Genomic DNA, 19,346 nt, shown 5'->3' on the forward strand with positions numbered 1-19,346 from the left:
AGGTGGAGTAGAAATAACATAAGTTAAGCCACAGCCTATATGTGAATTACACTTTTTTTTTTCAGATTTTGCTGTTGGCAGGAATAATATATTATATATTATATCATAATTCAGAAGTCATTTTTGCACAAAATTCTACCTCACATTTAATTTTGTAATTTCTGCAGCTATAGCTCACTCAATCAAAAAATAACAAATCACCTAGTTTGATGACATTAGGGAGCAGTGCAGGATGATGGCTATTTTTGTCACTATAAACACAATGACTAGTTATAAAATGCACACAATAAAAAGGAAAAAAAACAAACAAACTTTAAATCACTGGGTAACTAGCAAATATTTCCGTCCTCTTATAAAAAGCTATATCAGACAGGTAAAGCAGATGACGTCATTAAAAAGAAAATAGTCCATTACCTTGAAAAGAGACATGGATTTCTGTGGATTTAAAGTACAATTGTTGCCCGTTAGATTTCCCAAAAACATCAAACACACCATTTTTTTAAAGTGAAAAATTCTACTATCCACCGACTGAAGTCCATCTTGCTCTTCTTTCCTGAGAAGACACACTGAAGTTCACCCTCGACTTTGTTTTTCTTCCCTAACATGTCTGATGATTAAACAAGGATGTAAACTCGCTAAAACATCAAAACATTAGGAATATTACAAACAAGGGCAGATTTCTGCTGTGTGAGACAGTTAGGGGTCTTTTAAATGCTAAACATGTATTAGAGAATTAGACATTTTACTAAAAATTGAAAGACAATCACAAGCCTTACTCTGTACTTCACTGTTTTGTTGTTGACTAGCAGAGTAGGTGGAAGAGCCAGACAGAACTTTGACAGATATCGTCCTACTTTTGTAAGTTTTAATATATGTGGTTGTCTCCATGATGCTCTCAAAAAACAATCATACCATAGCCAGGGAGAACAAAGGTGATGTTAATACAAAACATTCATTGAAAAACACTAGAAATGCCAAGACATGATTTCATTTTTATTTTGAAAAAAATGAGGAGTGTGTGAGTGAGTGTGTGTTTGTGCAGCTACACTGCTTTACCACCACTATACCACCATAAAATCCACGACAATCGTTCGCTGTTCACACTTCCTTTCATCTTATGACTTTCCCTGATTTGCAAGATGAGCAAAATATGAATATTATGTTTATAGGATTGTGACTTTTCTTCTGCCAACATGAGTTTTTATCAAAAGGAATGAAAATGTGGGTGGTTTTGGAAATTATAGGAGATATCACATCATACAGTGCAATGTAAAAACTGTGTTTTTCTTTCCAAAAGCATTAGATAAGGGTTCTTATGTCTCATTTTATGCTCAGCGATAACAGCCTTGAAGATGCATGTGCAGTGCACAAGTTTGTAGTTTAATATAGTCTTTATATTTGCAAACTTGCTCCATCTCAGAACTTATTTCCCTTCATATTCTCACAGTGGTCAATGCCAGATCTTGATCTCACCAGCCCAGTCACAGGTGGCGGCAGTTGCAGGTAGGACAGGATGCTGGGACACACACAGACAAGGCTGGCTGTGGGCGCGGAGAGTGTGCAGCATCCGGGCGTTGTGGTAGTCATAGAAATGACCAGAGCCGGTGGCGCTGCCCGAGGCCAGTATGGTTCCATCCTGAGAAAACTCACACTGAACCGCATATCCCTCCACCTAGTTGGTCAAACATATACAACATTCTAAACAACCGTCCTTCTCTTTACTGAATGATGGGTTTGCTCTTTAAAGGGGACATATTATGCAAAATCAACTTTTTAACCATTTTAATACTGATATTTGGGACTCTGGGGGCCCTACCAGTCGCCAAAGTGTGGAAAAACAATACTCAGTCATGTTTTCGTGGTTCCGCTTAGTGTACAGCAACATACAGTTTATTCAGCGCGCCGCTGGCGATCAGCGGTGGCGATCAGCGGTGCTGCACTCTCTGTGTCACCGCTGATCTTCTGTTCCTAAGTGTTTTTAACTGATTTACAGTTGGACAGTGTTCGGCTCGATCCTTATGTAGGACGTCTCTTCCTGTGACAGCACTCTCGCTGACATGTTGATATTGTCAGAGAGCTAGTGGAGGGAGGGGGAGACAAATAGCGCTGTAAAGAGGACAAATCAGAAACCCCCTGGAAGAAGTGGGTGTGTGTTTGCCTGTGTCTCATTTGCATATAAAGGGACCATGCACGAAAACCGAGCGTTCTGAAAGGGGCGGGTTTAGCAGGGTTATTGAACTACTAAGATTCTTCATCCTTATGGTATTTTGACCAAAGCATGTCACTGACATGTTCATTAGGACACCAGGGAACTATTTTAATGGGGGAAATAGGGTATAATATGTCCCCTTTAAAACAACAGCAGGTTCATTTTCAGGAAGCTTAGATTCACTGATGCCAAGAAAACTATTATTATTATCAGTTCATGGTTGCCCTGTTAATGGAAGAAAGGCTGACTTTTCTCAGGAACATATGGATTATTTGTTAAAACCACAGTGCTTTTGCATTAATGTGAAATAGATATGTTAAACCTTATCAGGGTTCTTGCTAGCACACGGTAGCGCATCGGCCCGCTATGCTATGGTGTGTGGCCGACGTTACGCTGACTGGAAATTAGTGTAAATGCTAACAAAATTAGCAGCACGTAACATCTCCCACCCCAGGTTTCTCACGAGTTAGCAAAACAAAGGCGCGCCAATTTCAAGCCCATGGAAACTATCCCCAGCAGTTTCACATTTTCCAATAGATTCCAAGAACTAATCAGGCCGTTACATACATTAACCATAGCCGTTAGCATACATTAACCATGGCCGCTAGCATACATTAACCATGGCCGTTAGCATACATTAACCATGGCCGCTAGCATAGATTAACCATGGCTGTTAGCATACATTAACCATGGCCGTGTATACATTTCACCGGTGTAAACAACTTTGGAAGCATGCTCAACTTAAATGTGCCACTCGTACACACGTGTGAGAGCGATGGTAGCTCAGTGGTAGAGCGAGTCATCTTTCAACTTGAAGGTTGTGGGTTCAATTCCCAGCTTCACTAGTCTACATGTCCTTAGACAAGACACTTTTTGTTTATTGGACAATTGGACACACCGTTCTTTGAAAGATGTCAAATTCACCAGCGCGTCCTTTTGAAGGTTACGCACTGCCAAGATACAAAGGTATATTAAGCTAATGGTGCAGGATAATGTTTTATGTGTACTTGAATTTGAATGATAATGAATTTGCTTTTTTTATACAGAATTTCCTACATTACATGTAAATACCTGACAAAAATATAAATAAAACATAAAATATTAGTTGCATAAGACATTTACCAAGAGCCAGTTTCACACTGGGAAAAAAGAAAATGGTTGACAAGATGACTTAAATGTGTAACACCCAATACTAATGAAGTTAATTCAAACTAAAGTTATCAGGTTTTAAGACTTGCTTCAGGTCTTCAAACATTAGCAGCTTAATAATATCACACATACATTAGATGTATCTTGATCCAGTAAAACTATGGTTGAAGGAAAATGTGCAGTTCAGGAAAAACCGGTTGAAGTAAAACACACAAAAGACACAACTCTACCCTCAACTCTGCAGTGACCTTAACCTTCAACTCCTTCAGAGTGCTGCGACTGTGCTGTTCACACGACTTTGGAACAGTGCGCTCCTGGAAGAGAGCAGCTGTGCCAAGTGACCAAATCCACAACACAACACTGCGTCGAGCTGCCGGATGTTACTGCTGTCACTTTACTGCGGCTCACAAAAAAAAAAACTACATATCAAAGAGGAAATTGAAATGTGCCGATGCGAAGATTTAAATCTCGTTTCTACTCGTAAGAGGCACGGTTGCGCGTGTGTGACCTAGAAGCAGCCACAGACGCATTATGGTCATCAATATGCTCCGAAACACAAGGTAGTGCACAAAAGAATTTGTCTCACCAAATAGGAAGTCAACAATATGTCTGCTGATGCATATAGTGGTTACATTAGTAAATAGATAAAAGGTACAACCTTTTTTCAAACACTTTGTGCTTGAAAACATGTAGAGCCTTTACTGATGCTCCCTTGTACCAGATTATAAACCAGGCTTCATTTCTGGAACTAGTCAATATGTGTAACTCAGACAGCTGAAGCCTCATTCCGTCTTTGGCCAAATTTTTCAATGCATTTTTGAAAATGTTAGCTATTGAACTCACAGAAGTAAAAGAATATCTGTAGGGCTGGTTAAAAGAGGAGAGACAATTACAGGGATCAGTAACTTTTCATGTACCAATGACCATGTGAGACAGACTGGAAAATAACACTCAACATATCCTTTGTAATATGTGTCACCATCAACTTGACTGACTGCTGCGTTCAAGCAGCAATAAAGTTTTTGTAATCATTGTAAAGGTTGTGTGCAACACTGCCCGGCTACAAATACACACCTGTTTATTGTAAGACCTGTTTGCTTCCATGTAACGTATAATGGAAAATAATAGTGTCCTCGGTTTGTTGTGTTTTCTAACTCAGGGTCACATCCGCTGGGCAAGACAGACAGAGAACGAGATATGAATGTGTTTTCCTGAATCAACATCCCAGACACCACAGTAGCAGCTCGGCATGTTTATAATTATGTTCCGTTTGCCTTCTACGGTCGACATTTTGCGCTCTACTGTGCATTTCTTTAGGGGGAAGAGAAAAGATTGTGGGATACAAGTCATCACATGATATGCAGATTAAAATGAGGGCCTCATCTATGCATTCACGTTTGTGTATGTGTGTGTGAGTGTGAACATCCGATTGCGTTACTTTCTCTATTGACCAGGCCCACTTAAATTCCCACCCCAGAGGCAACAGTCATTACTGACCTTATGTCCTTCGTACCGCCGCCTCTTGTTCATTCTATAGGGGCGCTGCGATGAAAACGCCGCCATGTAGTTCCCATTGGTCTGGGCGACGAAGGACTCCTCCAGCGGATGGAGGGCCAGGCTGGGGCATGTGTATCGCTCCTGGAAACCAAAGGAGGGGAGGGGAAAAACCCAAAAGGTGTAAATGAAATCATTACTTGACATTGCTGTATCAAACCATTGATTAGGTGGCATGTTGGCAAGTCTCAGGTGTAGTGGGTGGATAAAATTGAAAAACACTTAATGTAACACTGACGAAGGATATATTAAATTAGCACCAGGGGGCAACTGTCCATATGAATGACAGTCTTTGGAAAAATTAGCTCACTTCTCAATTGATTTGTAATCTCGGGTCTCCTCCAGTAAGACAGGATATCAATTTTGTATATACGTAAGTATAATAAGTATATTCCCATTTAGAGGAAAACTGACAATTACTTACAATTATTCATCAATTATTAGACAATTATTATTCCATTATTCCAAGGAATTCAGATTCTCATGGGTGATATCACCAGTTGCCACTTGGTTATGAAATAGTCATTTGATTAGACATGAGGCATTCCCCGTGTACTGATTAAGGGTACACTATGTACACACTATCTAACTACTCTATTACTCACAGGTCACTGTCAGTCGCTAGCCTCACACTCGGCTAGATAACAGATAATATGAGTTTAATAACGAATGCTCATCAGAAGCGAGCAGGTTCTTTGAAGAGTGATGAAATCTCCTTTCCCCAGTAGAATCTTTTGAAAACTACCTGAGAAATATTTTACCACCCCAGCTTGCACTGCAGGAGGGTAACAGTCGTGACTGACAGCTTCTGGTAAACCTTGGTGCTCTCTTCCTGATGTTAGCCAGTGTGTGCAAAGAGGCACGGACACTACTGCATATGTTACACCAACCGCAGCCTAAAAGCTGCAGCTATTCAGAAAGTGTCTGATGCAGGACATGAGGTGAAGGGAGATCGCGGCGGTGAGAGCACAGGTGACATACTGATACACACACGATGGTTTATAACGCATTTGTGAACAACCAAAAACAAAAAGAAACATGCTCTGTCTTGCAGGTGTGAAAGCTTTCTAAACAGAACAGTCACTTCTTTCTCTGGTTGCACAATAAAAAGGAAACACAAATAAACGTACATAAACGAAGGTAGTGGGCCATGACCTGCTGTAAAAGTATTAATTAAACTAGAGTTTAGCAGGTATATGCTCATTGTTTGTGTTGCTATGCAACAGTCAAGGCAACCCAGACGCAGAACAATTTGTGCTGGTGGAGCCAAATAACTGGTAAACAAAAATGTGTTCTTTCTTTCAACTAATAAATGATGTTTGTACTTGTAATGTTACATTGAATATCAGCACAGCTGTAACATCTTTGATTGATTGCAACAGTGCAACATTGAGTGTTACAACATTTAATTGTTGTAGTGGTTTGTTATCTATCGCATGGAGCGAATTCCCTGTTATTTGGTCAATCTTTGAGAATTTGAAGGACTCCTGAGACTCACTGTAGTGCACAATCAATTCTCAACTCCTCTGCAGGAAAAACCGATGCCAAAAACACAAAAAAATATTTTTTAAATACGAGTACAAGCTGCCTCCAGCACTGTTGAAACTGTCAGAATATGCCAGTTCTCCATGCTTCAAAAAGATTCACACATGTTCATGAGTGTACCTTCGATGGGACGTGTGATTTCCCGTTGAAGCGTAAATTCAAACTGCTTTTATTTGGATGATTTCCACACAGTGTGCAGTACCAGTACACTGACACACAGATCTGCTTACATGATAAATCTGGTTGGAGACCTTGGCCGTAGTCTGGAAGTCCCAGGCGATGAGAGTGCGGTCTGCAGAATCTCGGCTCACGCAGTCAGAGCTTGTTATGAAGTCAATACCACCTCTCAGAAAGAGGATGTCCAAGGTCTGCTGGATCCCTGCTTTGTACGTTTTCACCATCTGGATACACACACACACACACAAACAGAAATGAATAATGTTGAAGGCTGTTCAGTTTTGATTCATTTATGAAAGCGTGTCGTCATGAGGATCTTGTAACAAAAACTGAGCAACGAATGGCTTAATGAAGCAGAAAAACACAACAATTTCAGTCAGTCGTGATCTGGACGAACACATTTCTGAGAGCCACCTGTCTTCAACAGTCTAATCTAATCAAATCAGATTGCCGGGGTGTTTGATCAGATTAGATTTCATTTCAGAGCTGCTGAGCAAGCCACAAACAGCCACACCAGGCAATTTAACTTTTGACCCTTAACTGCGTAGTCAACAAATACTTAGGTCTTACTCTGTACAAAGCGCAGATAACATGTTTGACCAATCTCAAACATCCAACTCTACTAGTCTAATCTACTCGTCTTTTTGTAAGACTAAGACTGTTTTAGTCCCCCACACACACACACACACACACAGAGCCCAGGGCTAAGACTGACAGGCAGCCAGGATGCAATAGAATTAACAACCTATTTGCTGAGCACTGGTCTGTACTCGGCAATTCACATCAGCATCAAATGGCCAAGGTAATCCCTGGTGTGTGTTAAACCTAAAACCCTGCTGGGCAATAATTCAGTTTGCCAGTAAGAATTACATGCAAGCATCCAGATTCTGAGGATGTGAATGGGATTATCATATAAAACAGTCCATTAGCCGTAATAGCGATATTAGGTTGCGGCCTCATGTGAACAATTTTGGAGTCTGGAATCCAATCAAAATTAACTTTGAATAATTAGCGAGATAACCTGCAGCGCCACTCGTACGTGCGATCCATTTAGTGCAATACAGCGCAGGTCATTGCACGGGGCCAAATGTGGTCTACCTTGTTTGTACTGGAGCGTAACTCGGAGTGAGTAGGAGGGAGCTGTGAGCGCGGAGATGTTCACAGCCACCACGGCTTGGATTTATAAAAAGGTCAAACAACAGTGAACTAAAGTCAATAAAAATGGTAAACTGAGGGGAGGTTAATAAGCCTGACCTTGCAGCTGCGTGAGTCCCAGGCCTTGACCACTGAACTGTGACCTCCGCACAGGAATACATCTGGATTGCTGGGATGCAGGGCCACACACATCACCTTGAACTGGTTGTCCAATTTTGCTATCCGCTGCCCTACACACATGAGAGAAATGGGAGAGAAGCAAACAAGAGCGATGCCATTTTAAAATGATAAATTGCATTCTCTACCAGTTGTGAACACTTCCTTGTTGTGCATTGTGTTACGAGTGCATTCATGATCTGAGAAAGTGAATTAAATGGACGGCTCACACGCTATACAAGGTCCAACAAGTCAGTAAATACCAAACCGTGGCGTCCACAGAGAGCTCTCTGTAAAAGAAGAATATAAAACCACTCAGTGCTTTGATTGGTCCCAGCATCTCCTAACTGGATAAACAGAAGAAGTCTAGAACCACAACAACTGTACGTCTATAACAACACAGATAACATGACTGACCAAAAGAACTGCACGGCCTTGCTTATTTGTAGTGAATTTGTCATTTCCAGACAGCAGCACATTATAAATGAGTTTCTACAATAGCGACTTGATTCCAGAGGCGTCGTCGTCTAAATCAATTAAAAAAATGTTGCACTTATAAACAAAACAAAAACGAATGCATGAGGAGATTAGCCATAATTAAGCCTGACAGGGTGCGACCAAAAATCAGTTTCCCTGGGAAACCACAAAGATGACTACATGAGAGACCAGAGCCAGACTATGAGCCAGCAGCTGTGTGCAGCACAGAACCTCGCAGGCTTCAACAGCATCGCATTAATTCATCAAACAAAGACCGTATCCAAAACAGTCTCAGGCCCACGACCAAACTGCTCGGGATTTTCTTACCAAGCCATTTCAGAAACACAGAATGAGTCACAGTGCATAAATCATAGCAAAAGTTAGACTTCTTTCACTAAATGATGGACTAGCTCACTCCCACATCCAACTGCATTGATTGTGAGTTTTACACGCTGCTTAACTGGCTCATCCATAGCGATGGTGGAGCAGATCCATCATCGAGGTCTGAAAACCCATGTTTGGCAACATGAGAAATCAACATTCTGCTCATAATAAATTGGGCCTTGTCATGTATTCATTAAGTAAGATTAATTAGTTTGCTTGAGAGGGGGAGATAAGAGCGGACCGCTGTGACATGTCCCTCCCTTGCTGTAATTTGCTTTGTAGACTTGAAAGAGCTGCGATCGCGCTGTAGAGCCAACACACAGTGGAGGACTACAGAGAAGAGGATATTGGGGTGATGGGGACATCAGGGATAAGTGTCTTAGAGCAGAGGGGAGCAGGGATGAAATGGATATACTGTCTCATTACCACATCTGTCGAGGCAGAGTGTAGTCACTGCACATATAGAAAGGTTAAGAACACATATCTTAGATGTTTTTTTTTAAATAAATTGAATGTTTGCATCTAATATCTATTTTCAAAATATAGAAAACACCAAAAGTTAATAAAGAAAGCACAGGCAAAAAACATAGGAAGGCAGAAGAGAACACATCCATGTGCTGTATTTTGAGCTACAAATGTGGTTGAAAGCTTAAAAGTACAATATAATGGTCCTTTAAATGTGGTTTGTATTTTCAAACAGCAACAGAATTCCTCACTTTTTCTCCCCACCAAGATTTGTGTGTGTGTGTGTGACTGAAGTGCTCTGTAAACTGTGTGGATATTCTAGCGTGGGTGTGCTGAAAAGCGCAATTCCTGGAGGAAGCAGGCGTCTTGAAAAACATCGCATCCATAGACCTCTGGGAACCCTTCCTTTGTCATGTGAGCTGCTTTAAACGAATGGCTGATTTTAGTTATTCCATGTATAAATTATCCATGAAAACATGGGATTTTAAATATCTTAAACAAGTGATTTTTTTTTTCCTGTCACAAACAGTTTAATACCTGGATCTATGAAGCAAAACTAATATACTTTAAAAAGTATAGGTCAAATGCAGATGTTTCCAGTGGCATTGTCTCTTGGTAACTGTATCGATTGTTACAAATTAAATGACTTGATGACGGGCAGATGACACGAGTCCTGCATACACATGCATGATCTGACACACAAACGTATGGCAGCCTGCAGGTATGGGAATATTATGGGTTTTTTGTATGCCAACCTGCACGAAGCAGCTTTTCCAAGGACAGCCATGAAAGGGTTGGACAACAGCTGCCACTTCACACTAATGCCCTCCACATGAAATTCATTTATTCCAATCCCCAACACCAACTCTGCCCGTCTCTCATTCTTTGAATTTATTCTCCCTCTTTTGATTTCTTCCTCCAGTATTCTTGCTCTCCTGCATTCCTCCCCCTCTACAATTGCTATTCAGCTGTGACAGCCTTCCTGTGGTCCAGTGGGAGTGGATATACCAACTAAAGTGGACACAGAAACAACCGTAAAGATGGCCAGGGAAAATGCAACCACATGCGCGAGCTCCCCTGTAAATCAATCTCCGTGTGAACACACTGACTGAGGCAGTATTTGGCATGGTATACTGTGGCGAAATAAGACCCTTGCTGACCATTAAGCACCTCTCCAATCACAGCTCAATCAAACAGAATAGGCCCAGCTCCCTTCCTTATTAAATTTAATAGACAACACATTACAGTGAAGAGTATAAAGACCAAATTAATCCTCGTTACATACACTCTGACACGACAATCACTCGACTCCCTCAATAACAGTGAGTGCTAACACAAATACCTGCAGTTACATTACATTTTCAAATATTTCCCTTTTCATAATTGCACCAACGGTTGCGTCCGTCAGTGTAACGAGTGTAATCATATGCATGCAGCCTGTGTGATTGGTTTTACAGGGTCAGTGTCTCGGTCCAAGCTTAACCACTTTCATTTGCACTAAAGCTGAGCAGAAACCCGGGCTGGCACATAAAATGCAACTAAGCTAAATTACCGGTGCATACTTATTGCTCGGTTGTGTGCAATGCACGTCTTCATATCCCCACCCAATGAAACATGAAGTTTACTTAAAATGTATTGAGAATATGTTGATTAGCCACTAGGGGGAGACTCTCCTGATTGCAAAAACAACAGTTTGAATGGAGGATAGATGATTGATTTATAAGGTCAATAAAAACCCCTTTCCTTAGGAGCAAATTTTCTTAATTACTAAATCTTCTTTGATAGCCCATGATGTCACCAGTGTGATTGACAGCTGAAGTGAGGTTGCAGATGACACCTCTGAACGTCCGGTTCCAAAAACGTCAACATAACGCTGGCGAAAATTATGAATCTGGAGGCTTCAGAACGGCAGTTCAGATTCTTACAGGTAACGTCACAGTCGGTTGTCTCTTATAAATATAACAATATGATATAAATGAGAAAGGTTAAGGGCAAAGAGGAAAAGAAGACCGGGTCAGCACAAGGGCTTTACTGCATGGAGTTTGCATGTCCTGGAAACGCAACGTAACCGTGCCGGGGCGAGTAGAGCTGGTGGAAACACGCCATACAGTCTTATTTTTCTGCATGTTTGTCACACTTAAATGTTTCAGATTATCAAACAAATTGAAATATTAGACAAAGACAACCCAAGTTAACACAAAATGCAGTTTTTAAGTGATGATTTCATTTATTATGGGGAAAAAACTATCCAAACCTACATGGCCCCATGTGAAAAAGTAATTGCCCCCCTTGTAAAATCATCAGCTCACATTTTTTGGAAAACTTTACTTGCCACACCCAGGCCTGATTACTGCCAGACGTATTGAATCAAGAGACGACTTAAATAGAACCCGTCAGACAAAGTGAAGTCGGCCAAAAGATCCCAAAAAAGGAAGACGTCATGCCGCAATCTAAAGCAATTCAGGAACAAATGAGAAACAAAGTAATTGACATCTATCGGTCTGGAAAAGGTTACAGAGACCTTTCTAAAGCTTTGGGACTCCAGAGAAACACAAATGGAGAAAACATGGAACAGTGAGCAACCTTCCCATGAGTGGCCAGCCGACAAGAATTACCCCAATAGCGCAGCGACGACTCATCTAAGAGGTCACAAAAGAACCCAGAACAACATCTAAAGAACTGCAGGCCTCACATGCCTCAGTTAAGGTCAGTGTTCATAAGAAATCAGGAAGGGGGCAAACACTTTTGCACACAACTGTATGTGGCCCTGTGATGGACTGGCAAAGGGCCCCACCTTTCGCACTCTGACTACTGGGACGTTATGTGTCATTAAAAAAAAGACAGGGTGTTCGAGGATTGATGAGTGAGGGCTTACTAAACATCTGGCGGTACTTCAAAGCTGAACCTATAAGGACATCATACTGAGCTGAACAAAGTGTAAGACTAAAATAAACATTCGTTTGTTTATGGTTGTGGTAGGTGACGTTCCCGTATAAGGTCATGGTAGCTGCTCCTGTGGTGATGTATCCATTATTGATCTCCTTCCTGGAGCTGCCTGTGTGTATAATGGGCTGGCCAAGCTATTATCCGTAGGCTTTATTGGCATATTGACAGGCATGCTGAGAGGGGAAGTGCTAACGGCAGCAAGTCATCACAGCATTGTGTTGACCCGAGCGCTGTAGATGCCACAGTGCTTCAGAACAATGTCTATTGTTACTGTATGTTGTCTCAGCCTGTTGAGTCTGTGTGTGTGTGTGTGTGTGAGTCTGTGTGTGTGTGTGTCAGCATCAGAGAGAGATGAGATTATTATCAGAGAATCTCCTAATAACATTTTTAATATCAGCCATAAAGAAATTCATCAATATTTATCTTTATTGTTGGACAAGAACGATTATCTGTGGCTGACTGTTTATAACAGCTGTTGTCATTCATGTGGCAACCCCTCACGATGTCACCCATAAGTATCTGAACTCCCGATTTGAGATTTTATTCTCAGAGGTCACCTGCAGCCAGGCTTCTACTGGACAATACACGCTGTCCCTCACACTGGTGTCCACTCATATGTCCCAGGCTTGATCATCTATAGTCCTCTTAATGAGAACTTCATATTCAAACTCGACCTCATGGAATATTAGAGAGGACCGTTAACGTTTAGAGAAAGAGGCTAATTTTTCCATGCACTTCTACTCCAACACAACCAAGAGAGTGGCCCCCTGGTGGCTAGTCAGTATATCCGTACTTCCTGCTAAGATTCAGTGGCAAACCATACGTCCACTTACATACATACAGTCTATGTTCTCGTCCTTTACATGCTTTGCATTTCCAAAGTTGAATCAACTTTTTTTTTCAGATAAAAATGTCTACAAAATATTTCAGAAAGTAAGAATGCGTGTTTTGTCGGTGCACTGGGAGACAGAGAAAGCAAACGAGATGTGTGCCACATCTTTTATAGCTTTCATAAAACCCTCATTATGGGCTGCTCCCTAAATGAGACTGTACACACATAATTCACCGTGTGACCGGATGATTTTCCATCATTTTACAGAAACAAACGGCAAAATAATATTCCTGATTTCAAATTGAAGTATTTCATAATAGCATAGATAGTTAACACAAAACTTGACATACGTCATTGAATGAAAGCATTACTTCAAATCTGAAATGGTCAATTTTATTCATAAATTGGGAACCAGAGCAAACTTATGAGAAAAACAAATGTTTCAAATAAGTTGTGAGAAAAGCAGCAATTATTTCTTGGCTGCATTTGAAGGATGTGTTTGGAATGGAACAGCTCATGTATTTACTTAAGAAATGTGAACTGCAAAAGGTTCTGGTGCTGAAAAGGGTCATGACGACAGAGCGAGAGGGCACTTTGCAACTTTACAACAGATCTGTACCAGGTTTTGTGGCCAGAGGCAATTTAAAATAACATCCCACACATAAATTACTGGCAAAATATTACATTTGCTGGAAGTGAGGTTGCCAAGAAGTGGAGCTTGTCCATAATACATTGTTTGGAGAAATATTTGCTCGAGCTACAGTAGGTTTAAGCGCCGTAAAAGTAAGGCATGCAATATTTGGGGAGAACATAAAGGCACGCGGCAGCTGTTGTGATTTAGTGTACTTTGCTCCGTGACATCACGTTGTGCAGAAAGTGTTGCTGCTCACCTGTCTCCACATCTGTGACCACAGTCGTGTTGTCAAATGACCCGGTGAGAAGGTGTCGTCCACAGGGGGTCCAACAGGCATCCCGCACTGCTCCCAAATGACAGGTATAATCCCGGAGACACCGCCCACTCTCTGCTCCGTCCCACACCTGTGTGAAATACGCAGTGTTTGATCCCGGAACAATTCCAACCATGTGCTTCAACTTGACTAAAATGTGACACACCAACTGTTGCATCCATAACAGTAAACAAACACAAGTATAATATAAGAGCATGTCGTAAGACTTAACTAGTTTCCTTCTCATTTACAAGAGGACTGGCATCATTTGGATAAGGCCGTCCACTATTTTAGGCCATGCTTGCATGCACTAATGAAGTCTTTCATCGCCCTCTTGTCTTATCAGCACGGGTCTCGTTGTCCCAGACTCCTCCCACTGTTGCAAGACCACAACACCTCACTGTTCCCCCTCCCTTCCCTCACTCAGCTCTCAGCCCACTTCTTGGCAATTGTCTAGATCAGGCATTGGGCAGAGCTCACTGCAGAGGAGGGGGTTTAGTTACGCTTTAAAGCTGCAGTTTCAATCTTAAAACTTCCTGATTTACATGCAAAACCAACCTTTGTAATTAATTTGATTGACCCTTAAATCCATTCCCTGTGGGGTGTTAGACACAGAGCAGAGAAGTGCAGCCACCTGCCCTTTGCTGTTGTGACCCCCATGACCCCACCATTATCATGGTGTGAATGAAGTGCAAAATGATTTACCGATGAGGGTTTTTGCCAGATTGTTCTACTCTTTAATCACAGGTGTGGCATTTTTGCACAGTGATATAATATGATATATAACTACTCCTGGTCTCTCTCCCCCTCATTTCTGTCTCCCACCTCTCCTCTGTCCCCTATTTTTCCTTTTATCCCAACCAGGCGAGGCAGATGCTGCACATTCTCTCTCTATAATAATGTAAGGTCTGTGCCTTATGATGCAACGTGCCTTGAGATAATGTAGGTTGTGATTTAGTGCTATACAAATACAATCTGATTTGAGTGAAAATCACTTAACTCAACAGGCTGGTCAACATTGCAACATGTTTTCGTTAGATGGCATGCCGTTATAGATAAATTACTTTCTGTCAGACATGTCAAAAGACAAAATATTCTCCATGAAGCCCAGGCTGAAATCCCGCAGGTGGTCTGATCTGAAGCCCACCGAGGAGAGATCCAGTATACAGTAATGATGAAGGTTTTTTTTTTGCCAGTACCACAAAGAAACTTTGAAGATCTCCATCTCTGCCTCTTTCTCTGTTTCATTATTAAAGATGACTCCTCCATGCAGCATATGAAACACACCGAGACACACCGTGCCACAGCTCCCACAGGAGAGACAGGAGACGGTGAGGTAGACGGGGGACAGTGGAATATCAATTCAGCAGTAGTTTAACAAACAGAATGCCAGAGATGACTTCAGGATGAAAACTAAAAACAGAAACACCAGCGCAAAAACAGAGAGAAGGTCACACGTTTGATTGAAAAAGTGCTGAATATTAAGAGGAATGCACCCTATTTAAGCTGTGGAACAAAATCACTTCATTGGATGTTAGACTTAGGGAAACACTGCCATCTCAAGGTAACATAAAAATCTGTTACACAGCAGCTAATAATGGAATCTGTTAAACCCTTACACACCACGTTGCTTAAGATGTCTACAGGCAGCTTCTTTTACAACATTACTGGTGTGCACCACTCAGTGTACACACCATTGTTATACGTGTGTACAATGCGAGACCTGTGCACGGGTGACAATGAATTCTTGTTTATGTGCATTCCCCTTAATTTCACCGACCACTTAACAGACATGCAGAGCGGATCCTCACAGATGACTCATTGGGGCAATCTGCTTCCTTAATGACTCCCAGTAATTAAAACTAAATTGGTATTCGTGTTATCAACTTAAAAGTGCTGCCTTACACCTGCCGTAGCCATGGCGACAACAGCAGCAAACAGGCTGGAATAATAATGGTCTGACTCCGTCTCTGAGGAGCTGACGGACAGGATGGAGAGAGAGGGAGGACGTGAAAGCCTGAAGGATGTCGGTGAAGAAATGCAATTACAAAGGAGACAGTCATTCATAGAGTATGCCCCCCTCCCCTCGTCTCCAGCCAGAACAGACGATCTGTAGCCAAAGTGCTATGGACATCATGTGTCAATAAAGAAGCAATACGGTATGACAAGCTGTCATTATACAAGAAAACAATGACACATTCACAACTTAACCAGTGCACTCTGGAGCGCATTACTGCCCTTATACTGAACCTGCTGAAATTATAAGACTCTTTCTAAATGACTATGTTCAAATCATCTTTAATTTATTTACCAGCTGAAACAATACATTATTTAATGTGTTAAAAAAATAAAAAATAAAAAAAAATAAAACAAGACAGTTCCCATATTTCAAGCTTCAAAGCAGTCCCACAATAGTGATTTATTTTTATATTGTGCACACTTGGTAATAAAAAAATAACCCTTTCTGGGACTTCAGGGGCTCAGTACTTTGTTGAGAATTTGTACTCTGCATCTTTTTGAACGGTGGACAACAGGGGACAGAAATGTGACAAGACCATTTCAATAATAGACCTAAAATATAACCTGTTGATTCATTGGAAAAATATATCAATGGTGCTCTCAGACACGTTAGTCTTCATTGAGTATTCTTGAGTCTCCTTTTCTATGTTTATATTTGCTATATCCCATTGTATGGACTTATTAGTGAGAGTAAAGTGGTTGACAGACACAGTGAAAGCTAAAATATTGTTGCTATGGTTACCAGTATTTCATTGTGCTGTATCTTTTGCACTCATGTGTGTGTTTTAAAAACATTTCAGGGCTGAATAATAATCAGGATCACATTGAAGTGCAGCATGTCGGATTCTGGCTTAAACTTTAGTGAAACTTCTGAGCACAGTATGAACTTTCAAGAGAAAGAAAAAAAAAGATCAGCTGAAAACCCTATAATTCAAAATGATCAAATCATGTGCACCGAGAAGTAAGAGCATTTCACATGCTCCTCCATCAACTAGTTAGGTTCACACAAGCATGAGTCCAGCAGCCTAAAACAGAGACAAAGAAATCCTTGCATACAAACAACCAAGTCTTTCCTTCCCCCCTTCTTTCCTTCTCTCCACCATCTGCTGCAAACAGGTGCCAGAAGATGTGTCTGCCATGCTGCTGCACTTGTATGATTATGCAAAACCTCTAATGCATATTTAAATTATTAAATATTCACAGTCCTACGCATTTTGGTGGGGTGGGTGATTGGAATATACTAGGAAATAAATAGTTAGCCACAGGCTGACACCAGTATAAAAAAAAGAGAGCGACAGAAAGACAGAGAAGGGGAAATATGTAGTCCCATGGCTCTTGACACATATTCAACTGACAATGACAGATATGATATTCTAAAAGTGGTGCATGGTGCGCTTATAAATTGAGACAACAGGGTAGATATTATCTCCCTGCCAATTACACTTAATATCAGGTAAAGTGATGATCACTCAGACATCCCTGATGCACTTGGCACCTGCCTGAGAGACTAAACTGAGAGATATATTTGTGTGTTCCAGACCACCATGTGCATATTATGTAGTAGCATGAGGAAGGGTGACCAATATGTATGATATGAAAATATGGAGTTACTGTACAAAATTCTATAAATTATTTAAAATCAGTCTTGTTTGGTGAACCTAATAGAAACCAATGCACAACTCTTAAACTCCTAAATCTGTGAATGCAGCTGCCATTACCTTGAAAGTCTTGTCCATGGATGCAGACAGCAGCAGGTGACTGAGATGAGGCATGGGACACCACTGCACAGTGTTGACTGGGCCTTGGTGGCCCTCCAGGCGCATCAGGAGCCTCCTTGGTATGCCCGCTGTGTCAGGCTTGTGAGCAAGGTATGGCTTAACTCTCTCCGACACATCTAAGAGAATTTGGCTTTCCTTGGTCTGACTGCCTGGGACTTGCTCTGCTGGATACTTTGGGTCCACAGTCTCTACTGTAGTGGAAAGTCTCTGTCTCTTAGGGATATATGGTCTGACACCAGAGGGGACATTGTTCTGTCTCTTTGGGTTCATCCCATCACCAAATCTTTGTGGCGTGTGAAAAAAAGTTTGCAGAGGGCAGCTATTCCCCTGAGTTGCAGGTAAACTCTGACAAGTTGCAGTGTCTTCAAATGGCTTATGTTTTGCTCCCCTGCTACCGCAGTAGTTTATCTCCTGATCAAAACAGCTCTGTGGCTGTGACTGGACGTGCGCTAGGGAAGGGCTTTTTTCTGGAATACCTTCATGATTTCCCAGCAGCGTCCAGTCATAGTCTGGGGTAAAAAGTTGAGCTCTCTGTGTGACCTGCGAGTTGAAACGTAATTTGATTTCTTGATTTTGTTTAAAGGATCCAGTTTGAACAGAAGTTGATGCTCCGTCCTCTGTTGGATCCAAAGGTTCATCCTCTGACTCTGAATCCTCATAGGCCACCAATGAAGACATCTTTCCATGACACTCTCTCTGGTTAAAAATAAAGGGACAATAGCTGATTTCAACAATGCATACAGCAAAACAGCACAGCTGATTTTTAAACTTTTTGAAACCTATTTTTTTTTCTTTTCCACCAATAGGAAATTAATTGAGAGGGCAGATAAAGTAGATCAAACAGAGAGGTCAAAAGCAACATGTAAAGATATAGACAACTGTATATTCTGTATAACTGTATAAAATGCACTTGTAGTTCTACTAGGCACCCACGGGTGACATCTAGTGGTTGTTTGTATGTATGCGCCTAAATGTAGCACATCCACGTGAAGATTTGTAAACATTAAAATAATATAAACTGTTTTTTGGCAATTTAACTGCTATCGAGGCAGCATGTAAAAGAAATGTTAAGAGAAAAATCAACTGTGGGCTTATGTGGAGATGAAGAGTATGGTCCTTTCGTGAGTCTGTAATTTCGTGTTGCGCATTAAACGCTATTTTACTCAGTCGTAACACAAATAACAACATTAACAACGGGGTAAACTAGCCAGCGAGTTTATAGCAGATTTAAACGTTAAGCGTTATCAAAACAAACGGTATCTTTATGGCTAACAACGTGTCCAGGTGTTGTATCTTAAGTGCTACCAGTATAGCAAAGTGAGCTAACGTCGGTCACAAGCATTTCTGACTTGAATCACAGTTAATCCTGCAAACACAAAAGCGTTTTAGTGAATCTGTCATTATTGTACCATCAGCCCGGGCTAAAAAACATCGATTTATCCGACTTGTGAGCACAACAAACACTGACCTGGTATCAACATCCCGCAAAACCATGCGTTAACACCTGCTTTCAAAATAAAAGTCATATTTCGACTCTTCCATTCAAGTCAGAC

The 19,346-nt window shown here is 41.2% G+C and overlaps 1 protein-coding gene across 2 annotated transcripts; it reads right to left on the reverse strand.

Annotated features, from left to right (window-relative positions):
- Positions 1-117: 117 nt before the first annotated feature.
- On the reverse strand, positions 118-19,328 carry wdr25 (WD repeat domain 25). 2 transcript variants are annotated; one of them, XM_044047010.1, is made up of 7 exons: positions 19,262-19,328; positions 17,734-18,489; positions 13,940-14,087; positions 7,889-8,019; positions 6,688-6,858; positions 4,856-4,996; positions 118-1,672 (listed from the first exon to the last, which is right to left on the reverse strand). In XM_044047010.1, the coding sequence occupies exons 2-7, from the start codon at positions 18,469-18,471 to the stop codon at positions 1,451-1,453; spliced, it is 1,551 nt and encodes a 516-aa protein (XP_043902945.1). In that variant the 5' UTR covers positions 18,472-18,489; positions 19,262-19,328; the 3' UTR covers positions 118-1,450. The 2 variants fall into 2 exon arrangements, with proteins under 2 accessions (XP_043902945.1, XP_043902944.1); XM_044047009.1 differs by lacking the exon at positions 19,262-19,328 and adding an exon at positions 19,203-19,245.
- Positions 19,329-19,346: the final 18 nt, after the last annotated feature.

This window comes from Solea senegalensis, linkage group LG16 (genome assembly GCF_019176455.1).
Source record: "Solea senegalensis isolate Sse05_10M linkage group LG16, IFAPA_SoseM_1, whole genome shotgun sequence".
NCBI lineage: Eukaryota > Metazoa > Chordata > Actinopteri > Pleuronectiformes > Soleidae > Solea > Solea senegalensis.